Raw genomic sequence first — 22,521 nt, 5'->3', positions numbered from 1 at the left:
TATACCCATACATCTAAGGTAATTTGATTTTTTTTTTTTTTTGAGACAGGGTCTCACTCTGTTGCCCATGCTGGAGTGTAGTGGTGCAATCTTGGCTCACTGCAACCTCCACCTCCCAGGTTCGAGATTCTCCTGTTTCAACCTCCTGGGTAGCTGGGAGTACAGGTGCACATCACCATGCCTGGCTAATTTTTTTTATTTTCAGTAGAGACAGGGTTTCACCATGTTGGCCAGACTGGTGTTGAACTCCTAGCCTCAAGTGATCCATCTGCTTCAGCTTCCAAAATGCTGGGATTACAGACATAAGCCATCATGCTTAGCCAGTAATTTGATTTTTGACAAGGATGCCAAGGCTATTCAGTCAGGGAAAGAATAGTGTCTTCAACATATGGTGCTTAGAGAACTACATACCTCCATGGAAAAGATTAAAATTGGACCTCTAGTACACACCACACAAAAATTAAATAAAAATGGATCAAAGACCTAAATGTAAAAGCAAAAGGTAAAAAACTCTTAGAAAAAAAACTGGTAAATTTCATTACTTGGATTTGGCAAGAGATTCTTAGATATGATATCAAATGCACAAGCAACAACTACAAAAATAGATAAAGTAGATTTCAGCAAAATTAAGTACTTATGCATCAATGGATACTATCAAAAAAGTGAAAGGCACTCTACAGATGGGAGAAAATATTTATAAATCATATATCTGATAATGGTCTTACATTCAGAACATGTAAAGAATTCCAGGCTGGGTATGGTGCCTCATGGCTGTACCCAGCACTTTGGGAGCCCGAGGCAGGTGGATCACTTGAAGTCAGGAGTTTGAGACCAGCCTAGCCAACATGGTGAAACCCTGTATCTACTAAAAATACAAAGCTGGGTATGGTGGTAGGTGCCTGTAATCCCAGCTACTCAAGAGGCTGAGGCAGGAGAATGGCTTGAACCCAGTAGGTGGAGGTTGCAGTGAGCCAAGATCACACACCACTGCACTCCAGCTTGGGTGACAAGAGTGAGACTCTGTCTTAAAAAAAAAAAAATTCCTACAACTTAATAACAAAAAGACAATTAAAAATTAGCAAAGGATTTGAATAGGCATTTCTCCAAAGAAGATATATAAATGACCAAGAAACATTTGAAAATGTGCTCAACATTAGTCATTAGGGAAATGGAAATCAAACCAAAATGAAAAAAAAAAAAAACCACCACCACAACAAGGTATCACTCAGACCTACTGGGATGATATAATTAAAACAACCACCATCACCACAAAACCAAACAGAACAAGGGCTGGTGAGGAGGTTGTGGAGAACCTGCAGCCCTCATCCACCGCTGTGGGAATGTAAAATGGAGTAGCCATTGTGGGAAACAGGTGGGTGATTCTTCTAAAAGTTAATTATATAATTATCATTATAATTGGTAATTTATACATACTCCTCAAAATTAAAAGCATATTTTCAAACAAAAATTTATATTCTAGTCCTGGCTGCACTATTCACAGCAGCCAAAAGGTGGAAACAATAAAAATGTCTATCAATGGATGAATGGATGAACAAAGTGAGACGGGTACTGAATAATCACGTAACGAAATGCTACCTAGCCATGCAAAGAAATGAAGTACTGATATGTGCTATGACACGGATAAACCTCGAAACGCAACCGTAAGTGAAAAACACCAGTCACAAAAAGTCACATATCACGTAATTCCATTTATATGAAAAATCTAGAATAGGAAGACCCATAGGGACAGGAAGCAGATGAGTATTGCCAGGGTCTGAGGAGGTGAAATGGGAAGTAACTACTTAATGGGAACGGGGTTTCCTTTAGGAGTGATGAAAATGCTTTGGAACTAACAGAGGGGTGCTCACAAAATACGGTGAACAAATATATTAAATGCCAATAAATTGTTCACTCTAACATGATTAATTCTACATTATGTGAATTTCACCTCAGTTTTAAAAAGTTGGTCTTCAGGGATAAGGTGAGACTCAGAGATACTTGATAATATATATTGCTAATTATAAAAATAAAGAACAAGAAACTCTCGTCAAAGATTGGGTAAAGGGCATGGTGTCTACACTATTAATACACTTTTTAATAGGCTGTCACTTTCGTGCAAAAAATCTTGTTGTCAAAGTGTCCTAGAGACAAAATTGCATGGACAATGTAATGACTTTAACTGGTTAAGATGGTCGTATTGAAATGTTCTGTGCCTCTGTGAGTTGCAGAGCCAATGCTAGGGCAGTGTCTAATTGTGTTGGGCACACAGTAGGCACTTATTAAATGGCCGTCTTCTCTGCACTACTACCTTGCATGGGGCTGGCCACAGGCAGAGACACACTACAGAGAAGGAAGAGGGGTCCCAACTTCTGCGGCTCTGGGGAATGTGCTGCTCAAAGTGTTTCTCCTGCAGGCCCTAGCCTGCAGTACTCAGTGTGGCCCAGGCAGCATGCTGTAATCATAGGGGGTCCAGGGTGACAAGCTACAGCACAAGAGAGTCAAGGGAAAGCTCAGGAAGTGACAGGCAGCTGCAGAGAGAAGGGGATACCCTGCCAAGTCTGAAGGTTCCTGGCTGGGAACAGCTCACCTTGGCTCCATCGTTGTGCACCGTCCCTATGTGCAGCCTCCTTTCAACGTGGGACTGCTTCTGCAACTTCTTTCTCTGTGTCTTCTCCAGCCACAAGTCATCCACACTGACAGGTGAGCGGTGAGGGAGGCCCCTAGGATGTGAAGGAGCCTCCCTGGGGACAGCCTCTGGAGAGATGCAGAGGAGGGCCCATGTCACCATCTCAGTGGTGAAGCAAGGCTTCTGGGCTGGCTCCATGTGGAAAGCCTTCTGACTGTGAGAGCAACCGAGCTTCTCACCTGGTGGTTCCTCCCAGGGCATGTGGTTCTGGAGAGCAGAAAGAATGGGTCAGGGGTTAGAGGTCAAAGGACGTATCAACTGGGGACATGCTATCCTTCCTCTGCCCAGTTCCTTTTGGGTTTAACACTATGTTTTGGTTAATTCTCAAAGTATAGAGTCCAGTGAAATAATTTGTTCACAGTCATTTTGGAAAACACGAAGATTAGGAACAAAACAAATCTTGTTTCTGTTAAAATGTCTACTTTCAAGATTATTTTTTAAAAAATCCAGTCTCCTATTTTGATCAAATAATTAGGCCTTGAAGGTAATTACTAAACTTGGCATGCTCATTAGAAATACCTTTTAAAGGCCAGCAACCGAGGTAAAGGGTCCTGCTGAAACAACACCCCTTATGAGCAGAACCAAAGCAGAGGCACACTTCCAGAGCCCAGTACCTCTTCTAGCTAGATGCCGACACTCACTGAACTGTATGCAAGGCTCCACCTCACCAGCGTTGCCACCACCATCCCTGGTTGCCATTACGCACCGGGCACCTTAAGGATTTCAAAATAAAATATGTCCACACTAGCAGAATAGTTAGGCCTGTGTTGGCATCACCAGCATCTCTGTTCTTTGGAATGAGCCACTGGGAGAAGAAACCCTTTTCTTCCCACATGTTGTCCAAGTCTAACGACAGACACTCCATGCCCACCCCATGAATACCTACTTCATAGCAGCAACCTCTATGCAATGGCATCTCCAAGTACTCTGTGTGTACTGTTTGCTAAAAACTAGGTGAAATTTCTCTTAACTATTTCAAGAGTCTGTCTTCAAAATGTGTCTATGCTGGAAGACTGAGTCAGATGAGGCAAGATTTTGCTGATATATTGTTCCTAGAAAAAAAGGGTTGGCAAGAACAGCCCTCACTGGAGACTATCACAGCGCTGACTGTTCTACCCAACACTCTACTCCAGTTGTACAGGTGACTGTCTTTGCTGTAATTTCATACGGACATATCAGTTGGAGGAAAGTGGGGATGATTACTTACTATGCAATCTTGAGTTTTTGCCTCTCAAGTATCTCTTGCTGAACAGAATCTGATGTTTATTTTGTAGGTAAGTACATGGAAAATGAAGTTCTTATTTTAAATTAAGCTCCTTGATAGAGTTTATTTTTATGGTAGAAATTGTAGGGAGTCCCACAATTAGATGGGAAAGTGATTAGATGTATTTGGGAGATTAGAGTATTTTGCATAAGAATTTTCTACAAGATTAGGATTTAATTATAGATCCTCTGCTTAATCTGAGGTATTCTAAAATTAAAAATGTGTGCATATGTGTATGTATGCAGTGAAAGAAAGAGATGGAGGAAGAGAAAATGGATGGCTGGATAATTATTACACAGTGGCTTTGGGGTACAGCCTGAGAATTGAGACTTTTTCTAGCTCTCCAGGTAATTCTAATGGGCAGCCAAGGTTGCAAACCACTGATCTCGTGTGTTTATTTGAACTCCCAAATATTGTTCTACATTTAAAAATCGCTTTTAGCTAGTTCTTTCTCCCCAAGCACCTAGTGGATCAGAAACAGCTGGTATTTCCTCCCTTAGAAACTCAGAGAATTTAAGAGACTTGTTCCCAGCTGGGTCCTCTGGGCTATGCAGCAACAGATAGACCATACTGCTGGGAATTGGTTAGAAATGCAGATTTTCGAGCCCTGAGGGAATGGTTGGCAATTTATGTTTAAAATGCCCTCATGCCCTCCAGGGAATTCTGAGGCAAGGCTAGTCTGAGAGTTACTGTACTAGAGAAATAGGTAGATCAGAGAGAGGCAAGGTAGCTCAGGCTGTCCTGGTAGTCCTCATATGTCCTAGGAGAGAGGGCCAGACAGTAGACTTTGGGGAGGGATAATCTGAGTTTGGCTAATGGACTATTGGCCATTGTTGTCTTCCCAAAAAGACAGCATTAAGAAATGATGAGACAATGGCAGATGAGAAAGTTCACGAAAATTCTGGAAAGGGTAAAGTGGATGTAGGAAGGATAGATGGTGCTGCAGAGCACAAGAAGCTATCTAAAGAAATGCAGATGACTTGGAGTTCGCAGGGAACAAAGCAGGCAGAGGTTCTGGTTTAAAGTTTACAAGCATGACCCTCAGTGAAGGTCCCAGCTCAGTCAGCCATGTGACTGTGTATACTCCCCTTTCTATTTCTCCTTCCCTCAAACTGCCAGGCAAGATCAAACACGAGAGACTTACGGTCCTGAACAATTGAACAAGAATCTCCAGATTGTGAGGACCACAGACTTCCTGGTGAAAGCAGTGGAGAGGTTTGGGATGAAAACAGGGTAGCAAGACAACCTGCATTGTGAACAGGGAGCCACGCAGTACCCTGCTTCATTCTTTCCTGGTATAATCCTGTATCTCCTCAATAAGTGACTGGAGGATACTGCTCTGGAGAAACTGACCCACCTAAGAGAAGGGACCTCTAAACACTGACTTGAGAGAGATCCAAGATGGCTGATCATTAGCAGCTGGGGATTGTAGCTCCCAGTGAAAGTGCAGAAAACGAGAAGACGCCACACTTTCAGACGAATTTTTGTTGCTCATACACCAGGAGATTCCCAGTGAAGGAGCCCCACGGGTCACCAGCACGTCTCTTGTGGCTGGTGAGGCGGTTTTGCCTTGGTGCGGTGGTTCTTGGTGCAGAGGCAGAAAAGCACCATCCATCTTAACTCCACTGTTTTGGCCAGTGCAGTGGGTTGCTCAGATTCTGGTGCTGGGAATCAACAAGTTGGACATCCACTCAGAAACCCAATTATAAAGACGGTAATTATGAAGACCACAGATGGATAAATCTACAACGAAGGGAAGAAACCATCCTTAAAAGGCTGAGAATACCCAAAATCAGAACGCCTCTCCCTCTACAGGGGATCACAGTTCCTCATCAGCAACGGAACAAGGCCTCATGGAGAACAAGTGTGTTCCATTAACAGAAGCAGGCTTGAAAAGGTGGATAATAAGAAACTTATGTGAGTTAAAAGAACTTGTTCTAACCCAATGCAAAGAAACTAAGAACTTTGAAAAAAGGTTTGACGAAATGTTAACAAGAATACACAATTTAGAGAGGAATATAAGTGAATTAATGGAGCTGAAAAACACAACACGAGAACTTCGTGAAGTATGCACAAGTTTTAACAGCTGAATTGATCAAGCAGAAGAAAGGATATCAGAGGTCGAAGACCAACTTCATGAAATGAAATGAGAAGACAAGATTAGAAAATAAAGGATAAAAAGGAATGAGCAAAGTCTCCAAGAAATATGGGACTATGTGAAAAGACCTAATCTACGTTTGATAGGTGTACCTGAATGTGATGAAGAGAATGAATCCAAGCTGGAAAATATGCTTCAGGATATTATCCAGGAAAACTTTCCCAACCTAGCAAGGCAGGGCAATATTCAACTCCAGGTAATACAGAGAACACCACAAAGATATTCCTCAAGAAGACCAACCTCAAGGCACATAATTGTCAGATTAACCAGGGCTGAAATGAAGGAGAAAATATTAAGGGCAGCCAGAGAGAAAGGTCAGGTTACCCACAAAGGGAAGCCTATCAGACTCACAGCAGATCTCTCAGCAGAAACCCTACATGCCAGAAGAGAGTGGTGGCCAATATTCAACACCCTTAAAGAAAAGAACTTTCAACCCAGAATTTCACATCCAGCCAAACTAAGCTTCATAAGTGAAGGAAAAATAAAATTTTTTGTGAACAAGCAAGCTCTCAGAGATTTCATCACCACCAGGCCTGCTTTACAAAAGCTTCTGAAAGAACCACTACACATAGAAAGGAACAACCAGTATCAGCCTTTCTAAAAAATACCCAAAATACCAAAAAGTAAAGAGTATCAACATAATGAAGAATTTACATCAACTAATGGGCAAAACAGCCAGTTAACATTAAATGGCAGTATTAAACTCACATATATTATTATTAAGTTTCCCAATAATAGTGGAAGACTTCGACATCAATATTAGACAGATCAATGAGACAGAAAATTAACAACGACATCCAGGACTTGAACTCAGATCGGGAACAAGTAAACTTAATTAACATTTATAGAACTCTCCACTTTAAATACACAAAATACGCACTCTTATCAGTACCACATCACACCTACTTACAGGTTTAAATGAAATATTGGTTGGCTGCTTGTTTGTTATTTTCTTCCCTCATTTCTTTCGTGTCTTCATTATTAAGCCCAGTTATAGGAATACCCATTTTTAGACTGCATTCTAGCCCAGGCAATAAAGCAACACCCCTGTTCTCTCTCCCTCTTCCTCTTCCTCTTTCTTCCTCTCCTTCATTCTTTATTATTATTATTATTCTTTTTCTTTCCTTCTTTCTTTTTTAAAAAAGAAAAAAAAGAAAGAAAGAACACTGACTTATGAAATAAGCAACTTCTCTTCTTCTTCCTTTTTTTTTTTTTTGAGACGCAGTTTTGCTCTTGTTACCCAGGCTGGAGTGCAATGGCATGATCTCAGCTCACCGCAACCTCCACCTCCTGGGTTCAAGCAATTCTCCTGCCTCAGCCTCCCAGGTAGCTGGGACTACAGGCATGTGCCACTGTGCTTGGCTAATTTTTTTGTATGTTTAGTAGAGACGGGGTTTCACCATGTTGACCAGGATGGTTTCGATCTCTTGACCTCGTGATCCACCCGCCTCGGCCTCTCAAAGTGCTGGGATTATAGGCATGACCCACCAGGCCTGGCCGCAACTTCTCTTTTAATCACTCAACTGGAAAGCACACTAGCTGATTAGCTCCACATGTGCTCACATAATATCTAAACAAATATTTGGTGTCGTCCTCTGAATAAATATGAAATTCACCTAAGGATTGCTAGGCATTTAGGAAAAACCTTCAACTAAAATGACCAAACTAAACAAATGGGAAAAAAACTGGGAAAGAAAAAATGTAAAGGATAGAAGAAAACTTCAAAAGAACTAAAATTAATAACCTGAAGACGAAAAAGGAAGACATTGAAATCATTAAACAAAAACAGTATGCTATTAGAAAAAAAAAACCAGGAACTTCCAGTTCTGGACAAGATTGTGTAGACACACTTCTCCCTGTTTGTTTCACTAGGAACAGCTAAAAATCTAAGACATTATATATAAAACAAAGATATAAAAACAAAGACATCTGAATGGTGGAGAGAAGAAAGTAGACCAGCTAAGGGTCCTAAAATGCAAGGAATGACACGCCAGGGAGTTCCCTAGGTTTTCTTTTGTTGCACATATACCACTTATACATGCTTCCTATTTAGATGCTGAACAGTCTTGCTGGAGATGTCACCAGGTCCAGACAGAAAAGTCCCAACAGAAGCCTACATTCTCTAGCTAAAGGACAAGTCTAGTAAGACAGAAAATGCTCTACTCAAGCCAAACATTAAGCAAAAATCATGCAACATACCCCTGTCTCCCTCACACCCCAGCAAAGACTGAGTGAAGAACTCCCAACTTCATCTCTGACTGTCATGGGTCACATATGTCCCTGAGACAAGTGGTGTGAGAGAATGCTGATGGGAAAGCCTGAACTTTCTTCCCCTCTCAGTGCTGGTGACGCCCTCTGCCATGGTGTCTGTGAAGACAATGTGTGAAGTCAGTCTTCCATCCTCTACCTGGTGTCAGTGAGGCATTCCTCCTCTGCCCTGCTGGGGTCTAGGAGAAGGGCTTCTAGAAAGCCAGCACCTTCACCTCCAGCCAGAATTCACAAGGCCTCCTGATCCTACTGACGAAGCAGAAGCATCACTGTCTTGGACAAGCACTGCCATTCTAAAGTCCACCCTGATTTAAAAAAACAACAACTGCCTAAATCTAAAGGGCATCAGTCTAATGACTAAGGTCAGCATGACCATAAACCACAAATAACATCTCTGACCAGAAACATTTCAAACCCTTCCCTGACCACAGACATACCGGCCCCCAAGATAACCAACCAGAGAGATGTCAGCCCCAAGATAACTTCCCCTATGACCAGAGACATTCTAACCCCACCATAAACTTCTCCCCCCAACAGAAATATTCCCTTACCAATAAATAATCTTAGTCTGTAAGAGAGAGTGCTCCTGAGCAAAAAATCGACCAGAAGCCCCTCTCAGGTTTATTCTCCAATATAAACCTGTCTTTGACTGTTGAGCCACTTTTCATGTTTCTTTCCTCTTTCTTTAATTCTTATACCCATGCTATCAGTGTAAGGTTGGTATAGAATCTTAATTCCCATTACGCCCATCCTTGCATAAGGTATCAACAGAGGTCAATAACGGAATATGGGGTTTTACCCAAACCTGGCAGTAATGTGGTAGTGCCCACACCAGAGTGGGGTCAGAGGTGGTTTTCCAAAACAGAAGATTTAAATAAGATACAAAGACTCAAAACACACTCCCTAAAATATACAGAATAGAAATTCATTAATCATACCAAGAACAGGGAAAATCTCAATTTGAATAAAAAAAGAGAGTCAACAGATACCAGCACTGAGAAGACACAGGTGCAGGAATTATCAAAGATTTTAAAGTGACCATCATAAAAATGCTTCAATGAGCAATACAAATTCTCTTCAAACAAACGAAAAATAGAACATCTCAGAAAATGGAGAGTATTAGCAAAGAAATAGAATATATAAGGAATACCTAAGTTGAAATTGTAGAATTGAAAAATATAACTGAAATAAAAGTTTAGTAGATGGGCTCAAAGAAGAATGGAGAGGATAAGAGGATCAGTGAACCTGCAGATGGAAAAAAACACAATTATACAATCTGAACAACAGAGAGAAAACAAAAGAAAGAAAGGAAAGAAGGAAGGAAGGAAAGAAAGAAAGAAGGAAGGAAGGATCAAACAAATAGAGCATCATGGACCTGTTAGACTGCAAAGAAAGATCAAACACTAGATAACTGGAGTCCAAAAAAGAAAGGAGAAAGTGGGTTGAGGTGAAAAATGATTTAAAGAAATAATGCTCAGAATTTCCTAAATTTGGCCAAAGATATAAACCCACAGATTTAAGAAACTGTGCAAAGTCCACACAGTATAAATAAAAAAAAATCCACATGAAGAAGAAACATAATCAAACTTCTGAAATCCAAGGACAAATAAAAAATCCTGAGAGCAGTGAGAGGGAAAAAGACACCTTCCTTATAAGGGAAAAACACTTTAAATGGCATCAGACACCTGGAGGTGTCTAAGCCAGGGGCTTAGGCAGGACAGGGCCTATATGGGTGCCTTCAGCAGATGCCGGATCCTGCTTACCCTGGAATCAAAGGCTGTCTGTCCCCAAACCTGAAACCCTAGAGGAAAGAAATCTCTAAATGCAAACAGCACCTTTCACACTGGAGGACTGCCTCATGCTGATCTGTAGCATACACACGTGAAGAAATACGCCACGATCTCACAGGTGGGAGGTGACACTGTGGAGGATTAAATTCTACAGCAATCTACAGGTGAGGAAAACAATCCTGTCAGGAATGTGGCTGAAGCATCAGGCACCAATGGGGATGGCAGTGCTGAGGGGATTCCTCCATGTCACTAACACATGAGGCTGGACCTTACAGGGCTCTATGGCTTCCTCATTACTTGAGACTTAGTTCAAATGTCAGACCCAAAATCTCCAGGCCAAGGGTGCCTCACCCACCATCAAACCTCTCAACTCTTTACTATGTCCTCTTATCTGAAATAATCTTACCCGCTCACTAATTTATTGACTTCCCCACACTGTCCTGTTGTGAGAACGGACATTCTGCTGTATTATTCCGTGTCTGCTGCATCTAGAAAATTGTCCACCCACAAGTGGCACTCAGTGAGCTCAGTTTATTGACTTGAAGATCACGTGAGAGGAATTGGTAGACTGGTCAGCTACACTTACTGTACAGCTACAGTGATTAGGATACTGTGTCAGTACAAAGATGGATAAACAGACAAATGGAACACAAATGCCAGTTATAGGCATCTCAGACACCTACATGTTATAAGCAAGACCGTGAAAGTTTTTAAGAAGGTAATTTAAGGGATTCTTTTCATGATCTTGGGGTAGAGAAAAGATGGATACATTTGACATTAAAATTGAGAATTTCTGTTCATCAAAAGATACCATTATGGTGACAACATGGTTGGGCGTGGTGGCTCACGCCTGTAATCCCAGCACTTTGGGAGGCCAAGGCAGGTGGATCACTTGAGCTCAGGAGTTTGAGACCACCCTGGCCAATATGGTGAAACCCATCTCTACTAAAAATACAAAAATTAGCTGGGCGTGGTGACTCTCCCCTGTAGTCTCAGCTACTTGGGAGGCTGAGACAGGAGAATTGCTTGAACCTGGGAAGAGGAAGTTGCAGTGAGCCAAGATCGTGCCACTGCACTCCAGCAAGACTCTGTGTCAAAAAAAAGAAAAAAAAAAGAAAAAAAAAAAGGTATCATTAAACAGGGAACAGGTAAGCCACATGAAGTGGGAAGTATTTGTGGCGCATTTACCAATAATGCAATTCTATCAGTAAGAGAAAACCCCAGCATCAGTAAGAGAAAACCCCAAAACAAATGGATGACAGACTAGGACGGACATGTCCCACAAGAGGGTGAGGAAAAAAAAATTATCAGAGGAATGTGAGCCCTTTAAATTATCAGGCCCAAAAGGCATTTAAGATGTAACAGCAGTCACATCTCACTCTCCCTTCAGCTAATTAGCTTCCTCTTGGAGCCACTCGTTATATGGGCTCTAGACTAACTCACTCTGAGTAGCCATAAAATGCCAAACACCTTATAGTTCAACAAGGTACAGCCAATCACCAGCCAGTGTTACTTCCATAAACCAATGAGAATTCCTGATAAACAACTTTTGTTCTCATTCCCTCTCCTGATTCCTCCTTTATTTCTTTAAAAAAATTGAGCCTCTCTTTTGTTTTCTGGAGCACTCTCCAAGGCAACTTGGAAGTGTGTCCTGGACTGCAGTCCTTAACCTCTGTGCTGAATAAACTCTTTTAAAACTTGATTCTGACCTTTTTAAAAATTATTTTAGTTTGACAAGGGTATCCAGAGTGTAAAAAGCATATAAAAAATTCCTTAGGCCGGGTGCAGTGGCTCACACCTGTAATCCCAGTACTTTGAAACGCTGATGTGGGTGGATCACTTGAGCTCAGGAATTCGAGACCAGCCTGACCAACATACTAAAAATACAAAAATTAGCCAGGCACGGTGGCAGGTGCCTGTAGTCCCAGCTACTCGGGAGGCTGAGGCAAGAGAATCACTTGAACCCGGGAAGTGGAGGTTGCAGTGAGCTGAGATCACACCACTGCACTCCAGCCTCAGTCACAGAGGAAGACTCAGGCTCAAAAAGCAAAAACGAAAATTCCTTAGCTTCTTCAGACATCAAGAAAATGAAAATTAAAATCACAGTGAGGTACTGCTACACACCTAGCAGAATGGTTAAAATTAAAAAGGCTGACAGTATCAACCAAATGTGAATGAGAACACAGAGCAAAGGATACTCCTAATGACAGAATATAATTTGATGCAATCACTTTGGAAAAATAACTCGACAGTAATTAGTAAGACTGAAGATATGCATCCCCCAAGGATACAACCATGCAACCCCTAAAAATGCACCCCACGGAAATACACATGCACGTGCAGCAGGCCCCTGACCCAAAGATTCACAGCAGCCCCAAACTGGGCACAACCCCCAAGTCCATCAGCAGCTCACTGAGGAACACACTGTGTTGTGATGATTCAGAGAAATTCAACACGATGATGAGAGAACTGGAGATTTGCGGCACAGGATGATTCATAATTAGCAGGAGAAGGCAGAGACAAAATAGACTGAGTAAGGTTTAGAGGAATGCGTAAGGTTTTATTTATATAAAGCTCCAAACAGGCAACCCCCCACACCCATGGTAGTAACATGATAATGGCAAGTAAACACCACGAGGTGAGGCGTAGAGGGTAGGGCAGACAGGAGGAAGGGAGGCAGCAGAAAGGGGGCAGTGTGGGGCATGTGGCATTTCATGACGCGGTGGAGGTCATCCGGTGTGTGTGGACAATATATATCTACACAGTTATGCATTCTGCTATTCTGTTTGACTTCTCTATTTCTCGACTTTAAAAAAACTTTTAAAAAAACCGGAGGATGTAAAATCAGAGAAAATTAAGATCTCTATACATGATATTATCACAGCCGTATTAAATTTATAAAACTTTTTTGTGAAATAAATCTAGAAGAAAACAACAAAATATTAAGAATGGTTGTTGTAAAAGATTGGGATAAGAGAATGCCACTCCTTAATACCGTTGTGCAGGGAAGAAGTGGGAATGCTGACTGAATTCCTTGCAAATTACTGACCTTCAGAGCCTGCTCTCCCAGGAATGTCCACAAGATGGCGCAGTCATTTCCCCAAGGGGAGTTTCCTATTCCAGCACAATCCAGGGTTCCACCAGCCAGAGGGAGCCTTTCCAAGCTTGCTTCCCTCCCTGTTCCCTGTGTACCTCCTATTTTGTCTATGATCTGATGTGCAGTGTACTAGGCCTTCCTCTTCTCCAGTAAGGAGTGAAACGGAAAGAGGAATAGGAACTCAACGTTTATCGGGCACCTGCTTCATGCCTGGCCCTTTGCTGGATACTTTACAATTATCTTCTCACTTACTGTTTGTTAAAACCCATGACTACTTCAGCTGGGGCAACATGGCGAGACTCCATCTCTACAAAAAATTAAAGAATTATCTGGGTGTGGTGATGCATGTGTGGGGGCTCAGCTACTTGGGAGGCTGAGGCAGGAGGATTGCTTGAGCCTGGGAGATCCAGGCTGCAGTGAGCCGTGATCTCGCCACTGCATTCCAGCCTGGGAGACAGAGCAAGACCCTGAATCAAACAAAACAAACAAACAAACAAACAAACAAACAAACAAACAAAAAACAAAAACCCCAACAAACCAAGCAAACTGTCCAGGTGTGTGCCTGAGACCCAACACACCTGTTCCATCCGTGCACAATGTCAAGTGAGTACGGGGACCGCCTCCAGGAATATCTGTCTTCCAGTAGGTGCTTATGCACCTCGTATGTGTGTGCATGTGTGTGTGTGTATATATATATATATATATATATATATATATATATATATATATACAGACACACACAGACACTTATATATCACTATTACATCAAGCTTGTTAATTCAAATACTGTAAAATCTTTTTTTGACTACTTGATTTAACTCTGAGTTACCTAACACTAAAATGTCTTTTTACTTTTAAATCAAGTTCTCGGTGTATTTTCAGATGATCAAAAATATAGAAGGGCAATAGGCAACTAAGTTGGAAGGGTGTGAGGAAATGGGCATTCAGAGACTGCTGCTGAGTGTTAATTGCCACAGTCATTTCAGAAGTAATCAAAGCTATTAAAATACACCTACCCTTCTGTCTAAGAATACGTGCGCTGGGGTGCTGCTGCAGCATTATTTATTAACGACCCTAAACTAGAATCAGCAGGAAAACCGTAAAGGAAATACAGCTTAGCCATACTGTGAACTGCTATGCGACTTCTCAACAGAGCCATGAATATGAGGCGCTGGAGCACTGTAGCTGCTGTTAAGCAAGCGAGAAAGATGCAGAGAAATGTATAGCTCTGACACCCCCGTGGGACTCCCTCTCCCCAAACCGCCCCATAAGCGCTGTGTGAGAGCACAATGAAAGATGAGACACCTTAGCATACTGCACTGTTATTTCAGTGGAGTGGAATTGGAAGGTTTTGGGGAGAGGCCTTTTCCTTTCTACATCTGTATTGTTTGACTTTTTTTTTTTTTAATTTTAGTAGTAATAGTAATGAAAAAAAGTAACCCCAAATGAGAAAATCAAAATCTTCAATGTTTAACTGCGTACAGATGCGGAAATAGGCTGGGGAGGTAAAGCGGTTTCCTGCTGGTAGTGATCCTATTTGAATGTCCGCGGTCCACTCAGCCTTGTAAGGATGCTCCGCTGGGAAACCCCTTTTCACCCCGCTCGGCCCCTCTTAGCAGCCCACCGAGCCTGGAGGCGCTCTGCCAGCACCTTTTCTGTCGCCCAACCAACCGCGCAGCGCGGGAGCTCAGGAGTAGCTGACATCTGCCTGCAGATGGAGGGGAGTGCCCGAGAGGCCACTGCATGGGGAGGCTGTGACCTGTGATCCCCGCAGGAGACGCTTGGTCTAAAGAAGCGAAGGGAGCCTTACTTTTAACTTTTCACAGTCTCCAGGGCATTCTCTTTCTGGAATTTCCAGAAAAGCTCCCTCCTTCCAAGGGCAGCCGGGATGAGAAATCCCACCCTTGTCTGCTTTATCCTGTGCCTGCCCCTGCTAACCTATCCCCGGCAGAAGCGGCCGCTTTGCGGGAGAGACCATCTTACGACACTAAACATTTCAGAAGCACCAACAATTCCTGTCTCTATACTAAATAAGTCCCATTGGATCAAATTCTAAATAAGATGAAATAGAAGCCATTAAACTACTAGAAGACAACACGGGGAATTTTTAAAAATGCCGCAGTGGAGGAAGACTAGGTTTAACACAAAAGCCTGCACAGACCGTTCAATAGAAAACGGGCAGTGCCTAGGGAGCAGGCAGTTAATAGAAAAGAAAATTGAGATGGCTTGAAATTTAAGAAAACCACAGCATGACATGACCATGAAATGCCAATTCCTGCTTCTTAGCTTGGTAATGTTTAAGAAATTGATCACACGCTGTGTTCACTTGGTGTGGAGGGGAGGGGGTAGAGACTGGGAGTGTAACAGGGCAATTTTGGTTTGACCTTCTTACTTTACCTTTCCCCCCACCTTAGGAAGATTCCTGCCTGCCCCCTCCTTCTCTTGTCTGAAGAGGTCAACAGAGGCTTGGTGCGATTCGGATACTCACCTCGCTCCCAGGAAGGCTCCTGAGCCAGGGCGGTGCGCCCAGGCCGCGCGTACGCGGGCCTCCTTCCCTGTTCCCTTGCTTCTGCTCATCCTGGTTTAGCGTCTGCAGAGAAAGCAGGAGGCTGGTCCGGGCCTTGGGAATCTTGGGTCTTTCAGGGTCCTCTGAACTGCTGTCCAAGTAGCTGCAGCTTCCAAGAGAAACCATGGAGATGGCGCCACCCCTCCCGGGGTAGTGGAGATCCGCCCGCTGAGCACTAGGCCTGGGACTCAGGGGCTTGGGGCTGGTGGGTCTGCAGGGCGTGCCGGGGCTCTCATAGGCCAGGCAGCAGGCAGAGCTGGAGGGCACGGTGTGCGCGATTCCAGCCCGCTGGGCCCGAGGACTGCCGGGGGGCGCCAGCCAGGACTTTTCAGGAAAGATCCCTGAAGGCAGGTACCCACCGCCTTCCTGGGCGGCCGTGCACTTGATGGTCGGCTCACTTTTCCGCCTGTGCTCCGGAGGAACTAAGCTGCTGGCGGACAAAGGTGTGGGGGCCAGCGAGGGCGCCCAGTGATCCCTGAAAACATAGCCTTCTTTGTCCTCGGCCCGGTCCTCACCGTGGCCGTCGGTCTCCGCTGGGGAAAGAATTTCGGGTCCTGGCAGCGGACTCCCGAGGGCGGGCTTCTTGGGGCTTTCGGCGTCTTTGCTTTTCAGAAACGCCCGCCAGGAACCCTGGCGCGTCCTGCCCTTCTCCTTCTCGCCCTTGGGAGAACCCGGGGAACGCTCACGGGTGTTCTCTTTCTCTAAAACTCTGGACTCAAAGAAGTTAGAAAAGGTCTTATGAGCCAAGGCCAGCCTTGCCCTGAGCTTCTTCTCCGTTGTTCTGAGTCTCCTTGTGTTGCAGCTCTCAGAGAAGGGCCCCGGGCTGCCGGCGCCCGCTGTGGTCCCCGTGCGCCCAGCTCCTGCCGGGCCCGCGGTGCCGTCGCCTGCCGCCTGCGGGGCGAGCTCGGGCCGGGCCACGGCGGGCGGACTCTCCGCGGGGACCCCCTCCGGGCCCGAAGAGCGCCCCCTGCGGCCCTGGGCGGTCGGGGCCGGGACCCCTCCCAGGCTCTGAGCCGCCAAGGGCCTGCTCCTCCTGAAGGAGGTCACCTTGGAAAACGTCCTGCGCTTCCCCGGCTCCTGCGCCCTGAGGAGCCCACAAGGCGGCGGGGACGGCGGGAGCGCGGGGGCTGCTGCAGCGCCGCCCTCCAGGGCCTCCCCCGCGCCGCAGGCCCCCCGCCCGGGGCTCTGACGGTCCCCACGCAGTGTCTCCCGCGGGGGCTCCTCTGTGCTTGGCGTCCCACCCGAAGCACCTTGGGGGACCAGCACCCTCCCAAGCTCTGCTGCCGGGGCCACCGGCTGAAGAGCCCCCTCGCCAGCTCCCTGTGTGGGGGCTGCTGGCAGCTCACACTCATCGCCACCGGCTGTTTTCCTCGCCGTGGGAGACTTACAGGGGGTTTCGCCAGTTCTCAGGGGAGATCCGGGTCTTTCCTCAGGAAAGTCACGGGGCAGTGTTTCTAGAAGGGGCCCCGCATTCCTCCTGGTGGCCTGAAGACCTTTCTGCTCCACAGATACAATGATGAGAGCACCCCTGCCCCGGGAGGCCTCGCTGCCTGCTTTGGGCTCCAGCTGCCGGCCCCGAGGACCCCCAGCCCCCTGTTCAGCCCCCTCAGCCCCAGGGCTGCAGTGGGACACCGTGGCTGCCCTGAATTCTGAAAGACCTTGCAAGGCCTGTTCCCTGTAGTTGGGGTCTAGAACCGTGGCCTCTTCGGCTGCCTTTGAAGTGTCTATTGCACTTGACGTCTGGGTGGTCTCTGGGGCATCTGAACTGTGACTCACTTCCGAGCAGCCCATCAGGTCTCCACTCCACACCTGGGTCCCCTCACTGCTAGGCTGCCGTGGGAACTTGGCCCTAGTAGGTGGCTTGCGTTCCCCTCTGAGCACATACTTTGATGTGTAATTACTGGTGTGGTTTCCTGCCTCTACAGAAATGCCCCGAAGGTGCTTCTGCTTCTCTCTCTCATCAGCAGCTCTTGGTGTGAGTTGGGTGCCTTGGGGTTCCTGGGTTCTGCTTTCGGGGCTTTGCTCCGACTTGCACTCAGCGGGTCCAGGCACTTCCTCCACATTGAGCTTCACTAACTCCGAAGTGAGGCATGAAGCCACCAGGCATGACCTGGAATCCTGTCCTAACTGGTTTTCCCGCAGGAGACCTTCAGAGGGAGTGTGCTGAGAAGCCCTTTGCAAGTGAAACCCACTAGGCTTGCAGGGACCCTGCAGATAAGGAGCCCCACTTTGAGAAGCAGGAAGCAGGCCAGACAGCGGGGTGGGTGCAGGGGAAAGGGTGTTTTGTGTTCTTGGATCTCGTTCATTTTCTCCCCCTTCCTTCACATGGATCCCAGATTTCACAACATTCTGTCCCACGGGATCCTCAGGGCACCCTAAGGAAAGCCCTGCTATGGAACAGGCCCTGACCAGTGCCCTCGTGTGCCCACAGTAGTGTCTGGGGGATGCTCTCTTCTTGTCACCAATAGTTCCTGGGGCACTATGGTGACGCTTGGTGTGTAGGAGGCAAGATGTCCTCAAAGGAGGCTGGCTGGGGACATCAAAGTGCGGCTGGGACCAGAGCAATTCTGTCTCCCCTGAAGGGCCTAGAGTACTTTCCTTCTGTGTCCTGGTCCCCAGAGGGGCTGCGATGTCCAGTGGGCCTCTGCTAGGTAGCACCGGTACCCTGGCCTTGTTGTGGATATGTGGCCAACTCCGACCCAGTTCACAGCACCAGAGAAGGAAGGGCCAGACCACTGGGATGCCCAGATAGCTCTCAGACCTGGATTTCTGAAGAGAAACACCAGAGAGCCCTCTGAGGTCTTGAACAGCCACCCCCTGTGCTGGCTCAGGATCACTGCTGTCTGTGGCCCTCTGTAAGCAGCATCCTGTGTGTTGGGGAGCCACTGGCAGCAGAGACTTTCGCTCCAGGCTGGTCATGCAGTCCCAGAGGTGTCCTGCCTCTTCTTCTCCAGCGACTGCAGCAAAGGCTCGCAACCCATTTTTGCAAGAGTCTTCCTTTAAGCCAGGGGACAAATCGAGTTCTTCCTTTGCACAAAGCCCAGGAACACAGGTCAAATGCTGCTCCTGAGGGGTTCCAGTTGCTGAGACATCAGGGTATTCCCAAGGCGCTTCTATGTCTCCAGGGGTACCTCTTAGAGGGTGGAAGTCTCCCCTTGGGAGGTCCCCAGACAAGGACTCTGTGTCAGAGGCACTTTCAAAGGGGTCAGTTTTTGTGTCTGATTGACTTTCACTCTGCTGGGACAGCGTCTCAGAATCATCGCGGTCTGTTTGCTGGCTCCATCCCTGCTCCACTTGTTCCGCAGGGGATGCGGGGAGCTGGTTATCTTCAATCTCACCTTCGCCTGGCAGGTGTGCACCTGGCTCTGGAGTCTGGGAGGGCAAGAAGAGAGGAGTCAGAGACAAGGCCTGAGGGCATCTGTGCCCATGTTTACACCATGCCTGCCTTCGTCAGAAGGAGGAAGGCTTAGAAATGGCTCGTTAGCTCCCCATGTGCCCCTAGGAAGGGAGGTAACTAGGGACTGCCTTTTATCAACATAGAAAACAAGTGATGAAGCCAGACCCAAACAGTAGGGAGAAACAGTAGCACATCCTTAAAACAACCCCATTAAAAATCAGAACAGGACCAATGCGCATATGTGTTTAGTAAGTGTAAATACGTTGCCCGAGTCATGGCGAAAAGCGCATCTCTGCCTAACATTTTCAGCAAGAAGGAACAAATTAATATGTCTGCATTGTTTGTTCTTATGTAACCAACTGGTTTAAAGTCAGTGCCCTTCCATTTAAGCAGTGTGTTCTGAGTTTCGTTTGTTAGAGCGAAAAAACAAAAAACAAAAAGAAGAGCAACAACAAAAACGAGAATGATCCAAGTTGCAAATACATTTTGGGATGTTATAAAGCTTTGAAGACAAGAAGAAAAATAGAGAACTGTGCAAGTATTTCTTTCTCTTGTTACACATTTCTTAAACGACTTATTGAGATATACATTTCCAAGCATCCATTTAAAGTGCACAGATCTATGAGATTTGACAAACGTGTACATTTATGTACCTACCACCACGATAAAAATCTAGACTGTTTCCATTTCCCCAAAAAACCCCTGCCCCTCCCCAGTCAGTCCCTGCTTCCCTCCAACTCCTCACAATGACCTGCTTTCTGCCACGCGGTCTTAGTTTGCCTTTTCTGGAGCTTAAAATAAGCAGAATACACAGTAGCGCCCCTCATCCACAGGGATATGTTCCAAAACCCCAAACCAATTCCTGAACCACTCCCCACAGTACCAACCCTATATATATTGTTTCTTCCTGTATATGCATACCTATGATAAAGTGTAAGCTATTAGGCACAGTAAAAAATTAACAGCAACATTAACAAAATAGAACAATTATAACAATATACTGTAACAAAAATTATGTGAAGTGGTCTTTGTCTCTCTCAAAAAATCTTATTGTGCTGTACTTACCTATTTTAGGACTGCAGTCATGACCTCAAGTAACTGAAACCTTGGATAAGGGGGAACTACTGCATGTTCTTTTGGGTCTGGCTTCTTTCCCTCAGGCATCATGGCTGTAGCATGTCTCAGGGCATACAACGACTTGAACTCTGACATACTGCTGTGCACAGCAGTCAATGCTCAAACTCCCCAAAGTTCCCCCAGGCCCAGAGCTGGCCAAGCACTCAGCCCATTTCTCACCAAGGCTCCTTTGCACGAGCTTTGTACAGAAGCCATTCACCCCTCCGGCCCCACGCAGGCATGGTTTCCCAGGACTTGTCATGAGAGATTTCTCAAAGTAAAATTGGTTTTAATTCTTAACTGAGAGAAGAAAAACAAACACACCCAAAAGCCAGTGCTGTGTGAGGCTTGTACGGGGCAGGGTAGAGCATGAGGAGTAACATGATCCTGCAGTTTCAAGTAAGTTGCAAAGCAAAAGGCATTGCGAATAGAAAAGGAAACATTAAAAATCAAACCATTTGGAAGGAGGACTGTGTGGCTGGTACAGGACATCCCAGGAGAGAAGTGAAGGAACCAGGCGTCTGCCACGGGAACTGGCTCGGGCCGCTGCCTCCGTGGGGCCAGGCCCCCTGACTGTATAGCAGGGCCAGACGCCTTCAGCATGCCTACCTCCCACGGTCAAGTGAGGACCAGTGAGACACGGATGTGCGCACGCCTGGACAAGCACAGAGAACTGTGCAACTGTGAGTGGGCGCTGTCATGACTGAGTGAACTGAGAAGGCTGCTGCAGGCCGGGCAGGGTGCTCGGCTCAGTGACGCCTGCCCTGCGGCCCCTCATCTCACCAACCCAGCTATGACACCAAGAACTGATCTGTCTACAGGACACTGGAGCCATCAGCATCGACATGGCTTGATGTCACCTTCCAGACTCATGTAGGCATCATTGCTTACATGCGCAGGCCCAGAGAATCCCACTTCCCAAGTTCCAAATGACTAATGATCAGGACCCTGGTGACTAAAATGCCAGTGGGCTCGTTTCTGCCCTCACGGCCCAGCGTTGCAGCCCAGGACACTGCCTGTCAGGAAGGAGCTGGCATCTTGCTGTGGGGAGGGTCCAGCCTTTGTCTGAGTTCCAGATATTTTGCAAGAGGCCTCCCTCAGTCTCAATGAAAATAAAAGCCTCTGGGGAAAAACAATCTAAGATAACTCTTTTCTGTAGTCTGCGCAGCTGCACTGGAAGAGCAGGTTTGATTGGTTGAAGTGTACAGATACTGAAATACAAGTACATTTAAAACCACATTGATTTGATTGAATATTAGATTCTAATCTTATGAAGAAAGACTTTCTTCCTGGGTTGATTCAGGAGTGATCCTCAAATAATTTCTCAGCATAAAGTGATGTGAATCCAGGGTTATGTCCTGGGAATGGCCTGGGGCTGGAATCTAGAGCAAACAAGTATTCTTTCTGCTGAGGCTGAGGATTTGTACAGGGGTGGGAGAGGGTTAAATCTGAAAGTCTGAGGCAGGCAGGCTCCATTTTGCCACAGGCCTGGCACTTCCTGATTGTCTTATTCTATAACTAGATGAGGCTTTAGGGCAAGATGTTGAGACCGCTTCCTGTAATAAACAGCTGCAGTGAGTGTTCCACAGCAGGTGAACTTCTGACTACCAGCCCATCCGGAGGGGAAGACGGTCCTGACCAGCAGGCCCTGCATCCCACCTCCGCCTCCTGACCTCACCGCTTCCCTCCCTTCCCTCATATTTGTATATGAGGACAGTGTCCTTTCTAAAAACCACTAGTTTTCATCTATGGTATGTCCATTATCTCAGCAATTCTAATTTCTCTTTGACATGTGACGTATTAGAAGTATGTTTTAGTTATCAATTTTGTTTCTGATTTCTATTTAATGACACTGCCATCAAAGAGTCATCTGTGTGATACCGATTTTTTGAAATTAGTTGAAAGTGGCTTTATGACATAGTGCAAGGTCCTGCTTTGGAAACGTCAAATGTCCCATGTGTGTTTGAAGGGATGGTGCATTCTCTACTGGGTCAGTGCGGTGTTAACAAGGGCTCATTAGATCCACCTGGCTGACTGTTTAAATCCTCAGTAGTGGTACTAGTTTTTCCTCTGTGATTAGGGAACTGTGGAAATCTCCCACTGTTGTAGTGGTTTGTCAGTTTCCTCTTTTGATTCTGTTACAGCCTTATGTGAGCAGGTGCTCAAACAAGTTCAGAAT

General features: G+C 45.8%; 1 protein-coding gene and 1 non-coding gene across 3 annotated transcripts in view; one reads left to right on the top strand and one right to left on the bottom strand.

The window, feature by feature from the left end:
• The window catches only part of ARHGEF4 (Rho guanine nucleotide exchange factor 4), a 204,643-nt gene that overhangs the window by 108,682 nt on the left and 73,440 nt on the right, over nt 1-22,521 (bottom strand). For both annotated transcript variants that reach the window (XM_010330738.3, XM_010330742.3), the window contains exons 2-3: nt 15,752-19,201; nt 2,588-2,893 (exon numbers count right to left, since the gene is read on the bottom strand). In XM_010330738.3, the coding sequence (XP_010329040.2) occupies nt 2,588-2,893; nt 15,752-19,201 (3,756 nt within the window). The remainder of the gene's footprint in view (nt 1-2,587; nt 2,894-15,751; nt 19,202-22,521) is intronic.
• On the top strand, nt 3,691-3,811 carry LOC120368244 (small Cajal body-specific RNA 4). The gene has a single exon (XR_005582434.1).

The sequence above is a fragment of the Saimiri boliviensis genome, chromosome 5, assembly GCF_048565385.1.
Source record: "Saimiri boliviensis isolate mSaiBol1 chromosome 5, mSaiBol1.pri, whole genome shotgun sequence".
NCBI classification, from domain to species: domain Eukaryota; kingdom Metazoa; phylum Chordata; class Mammalia; order Primates; family Cebidae; genus Saimiri; species Saimiri boliviensis.
This window is presented reverse-complemented; position numbering and strand designations above follow the sequence as displayed.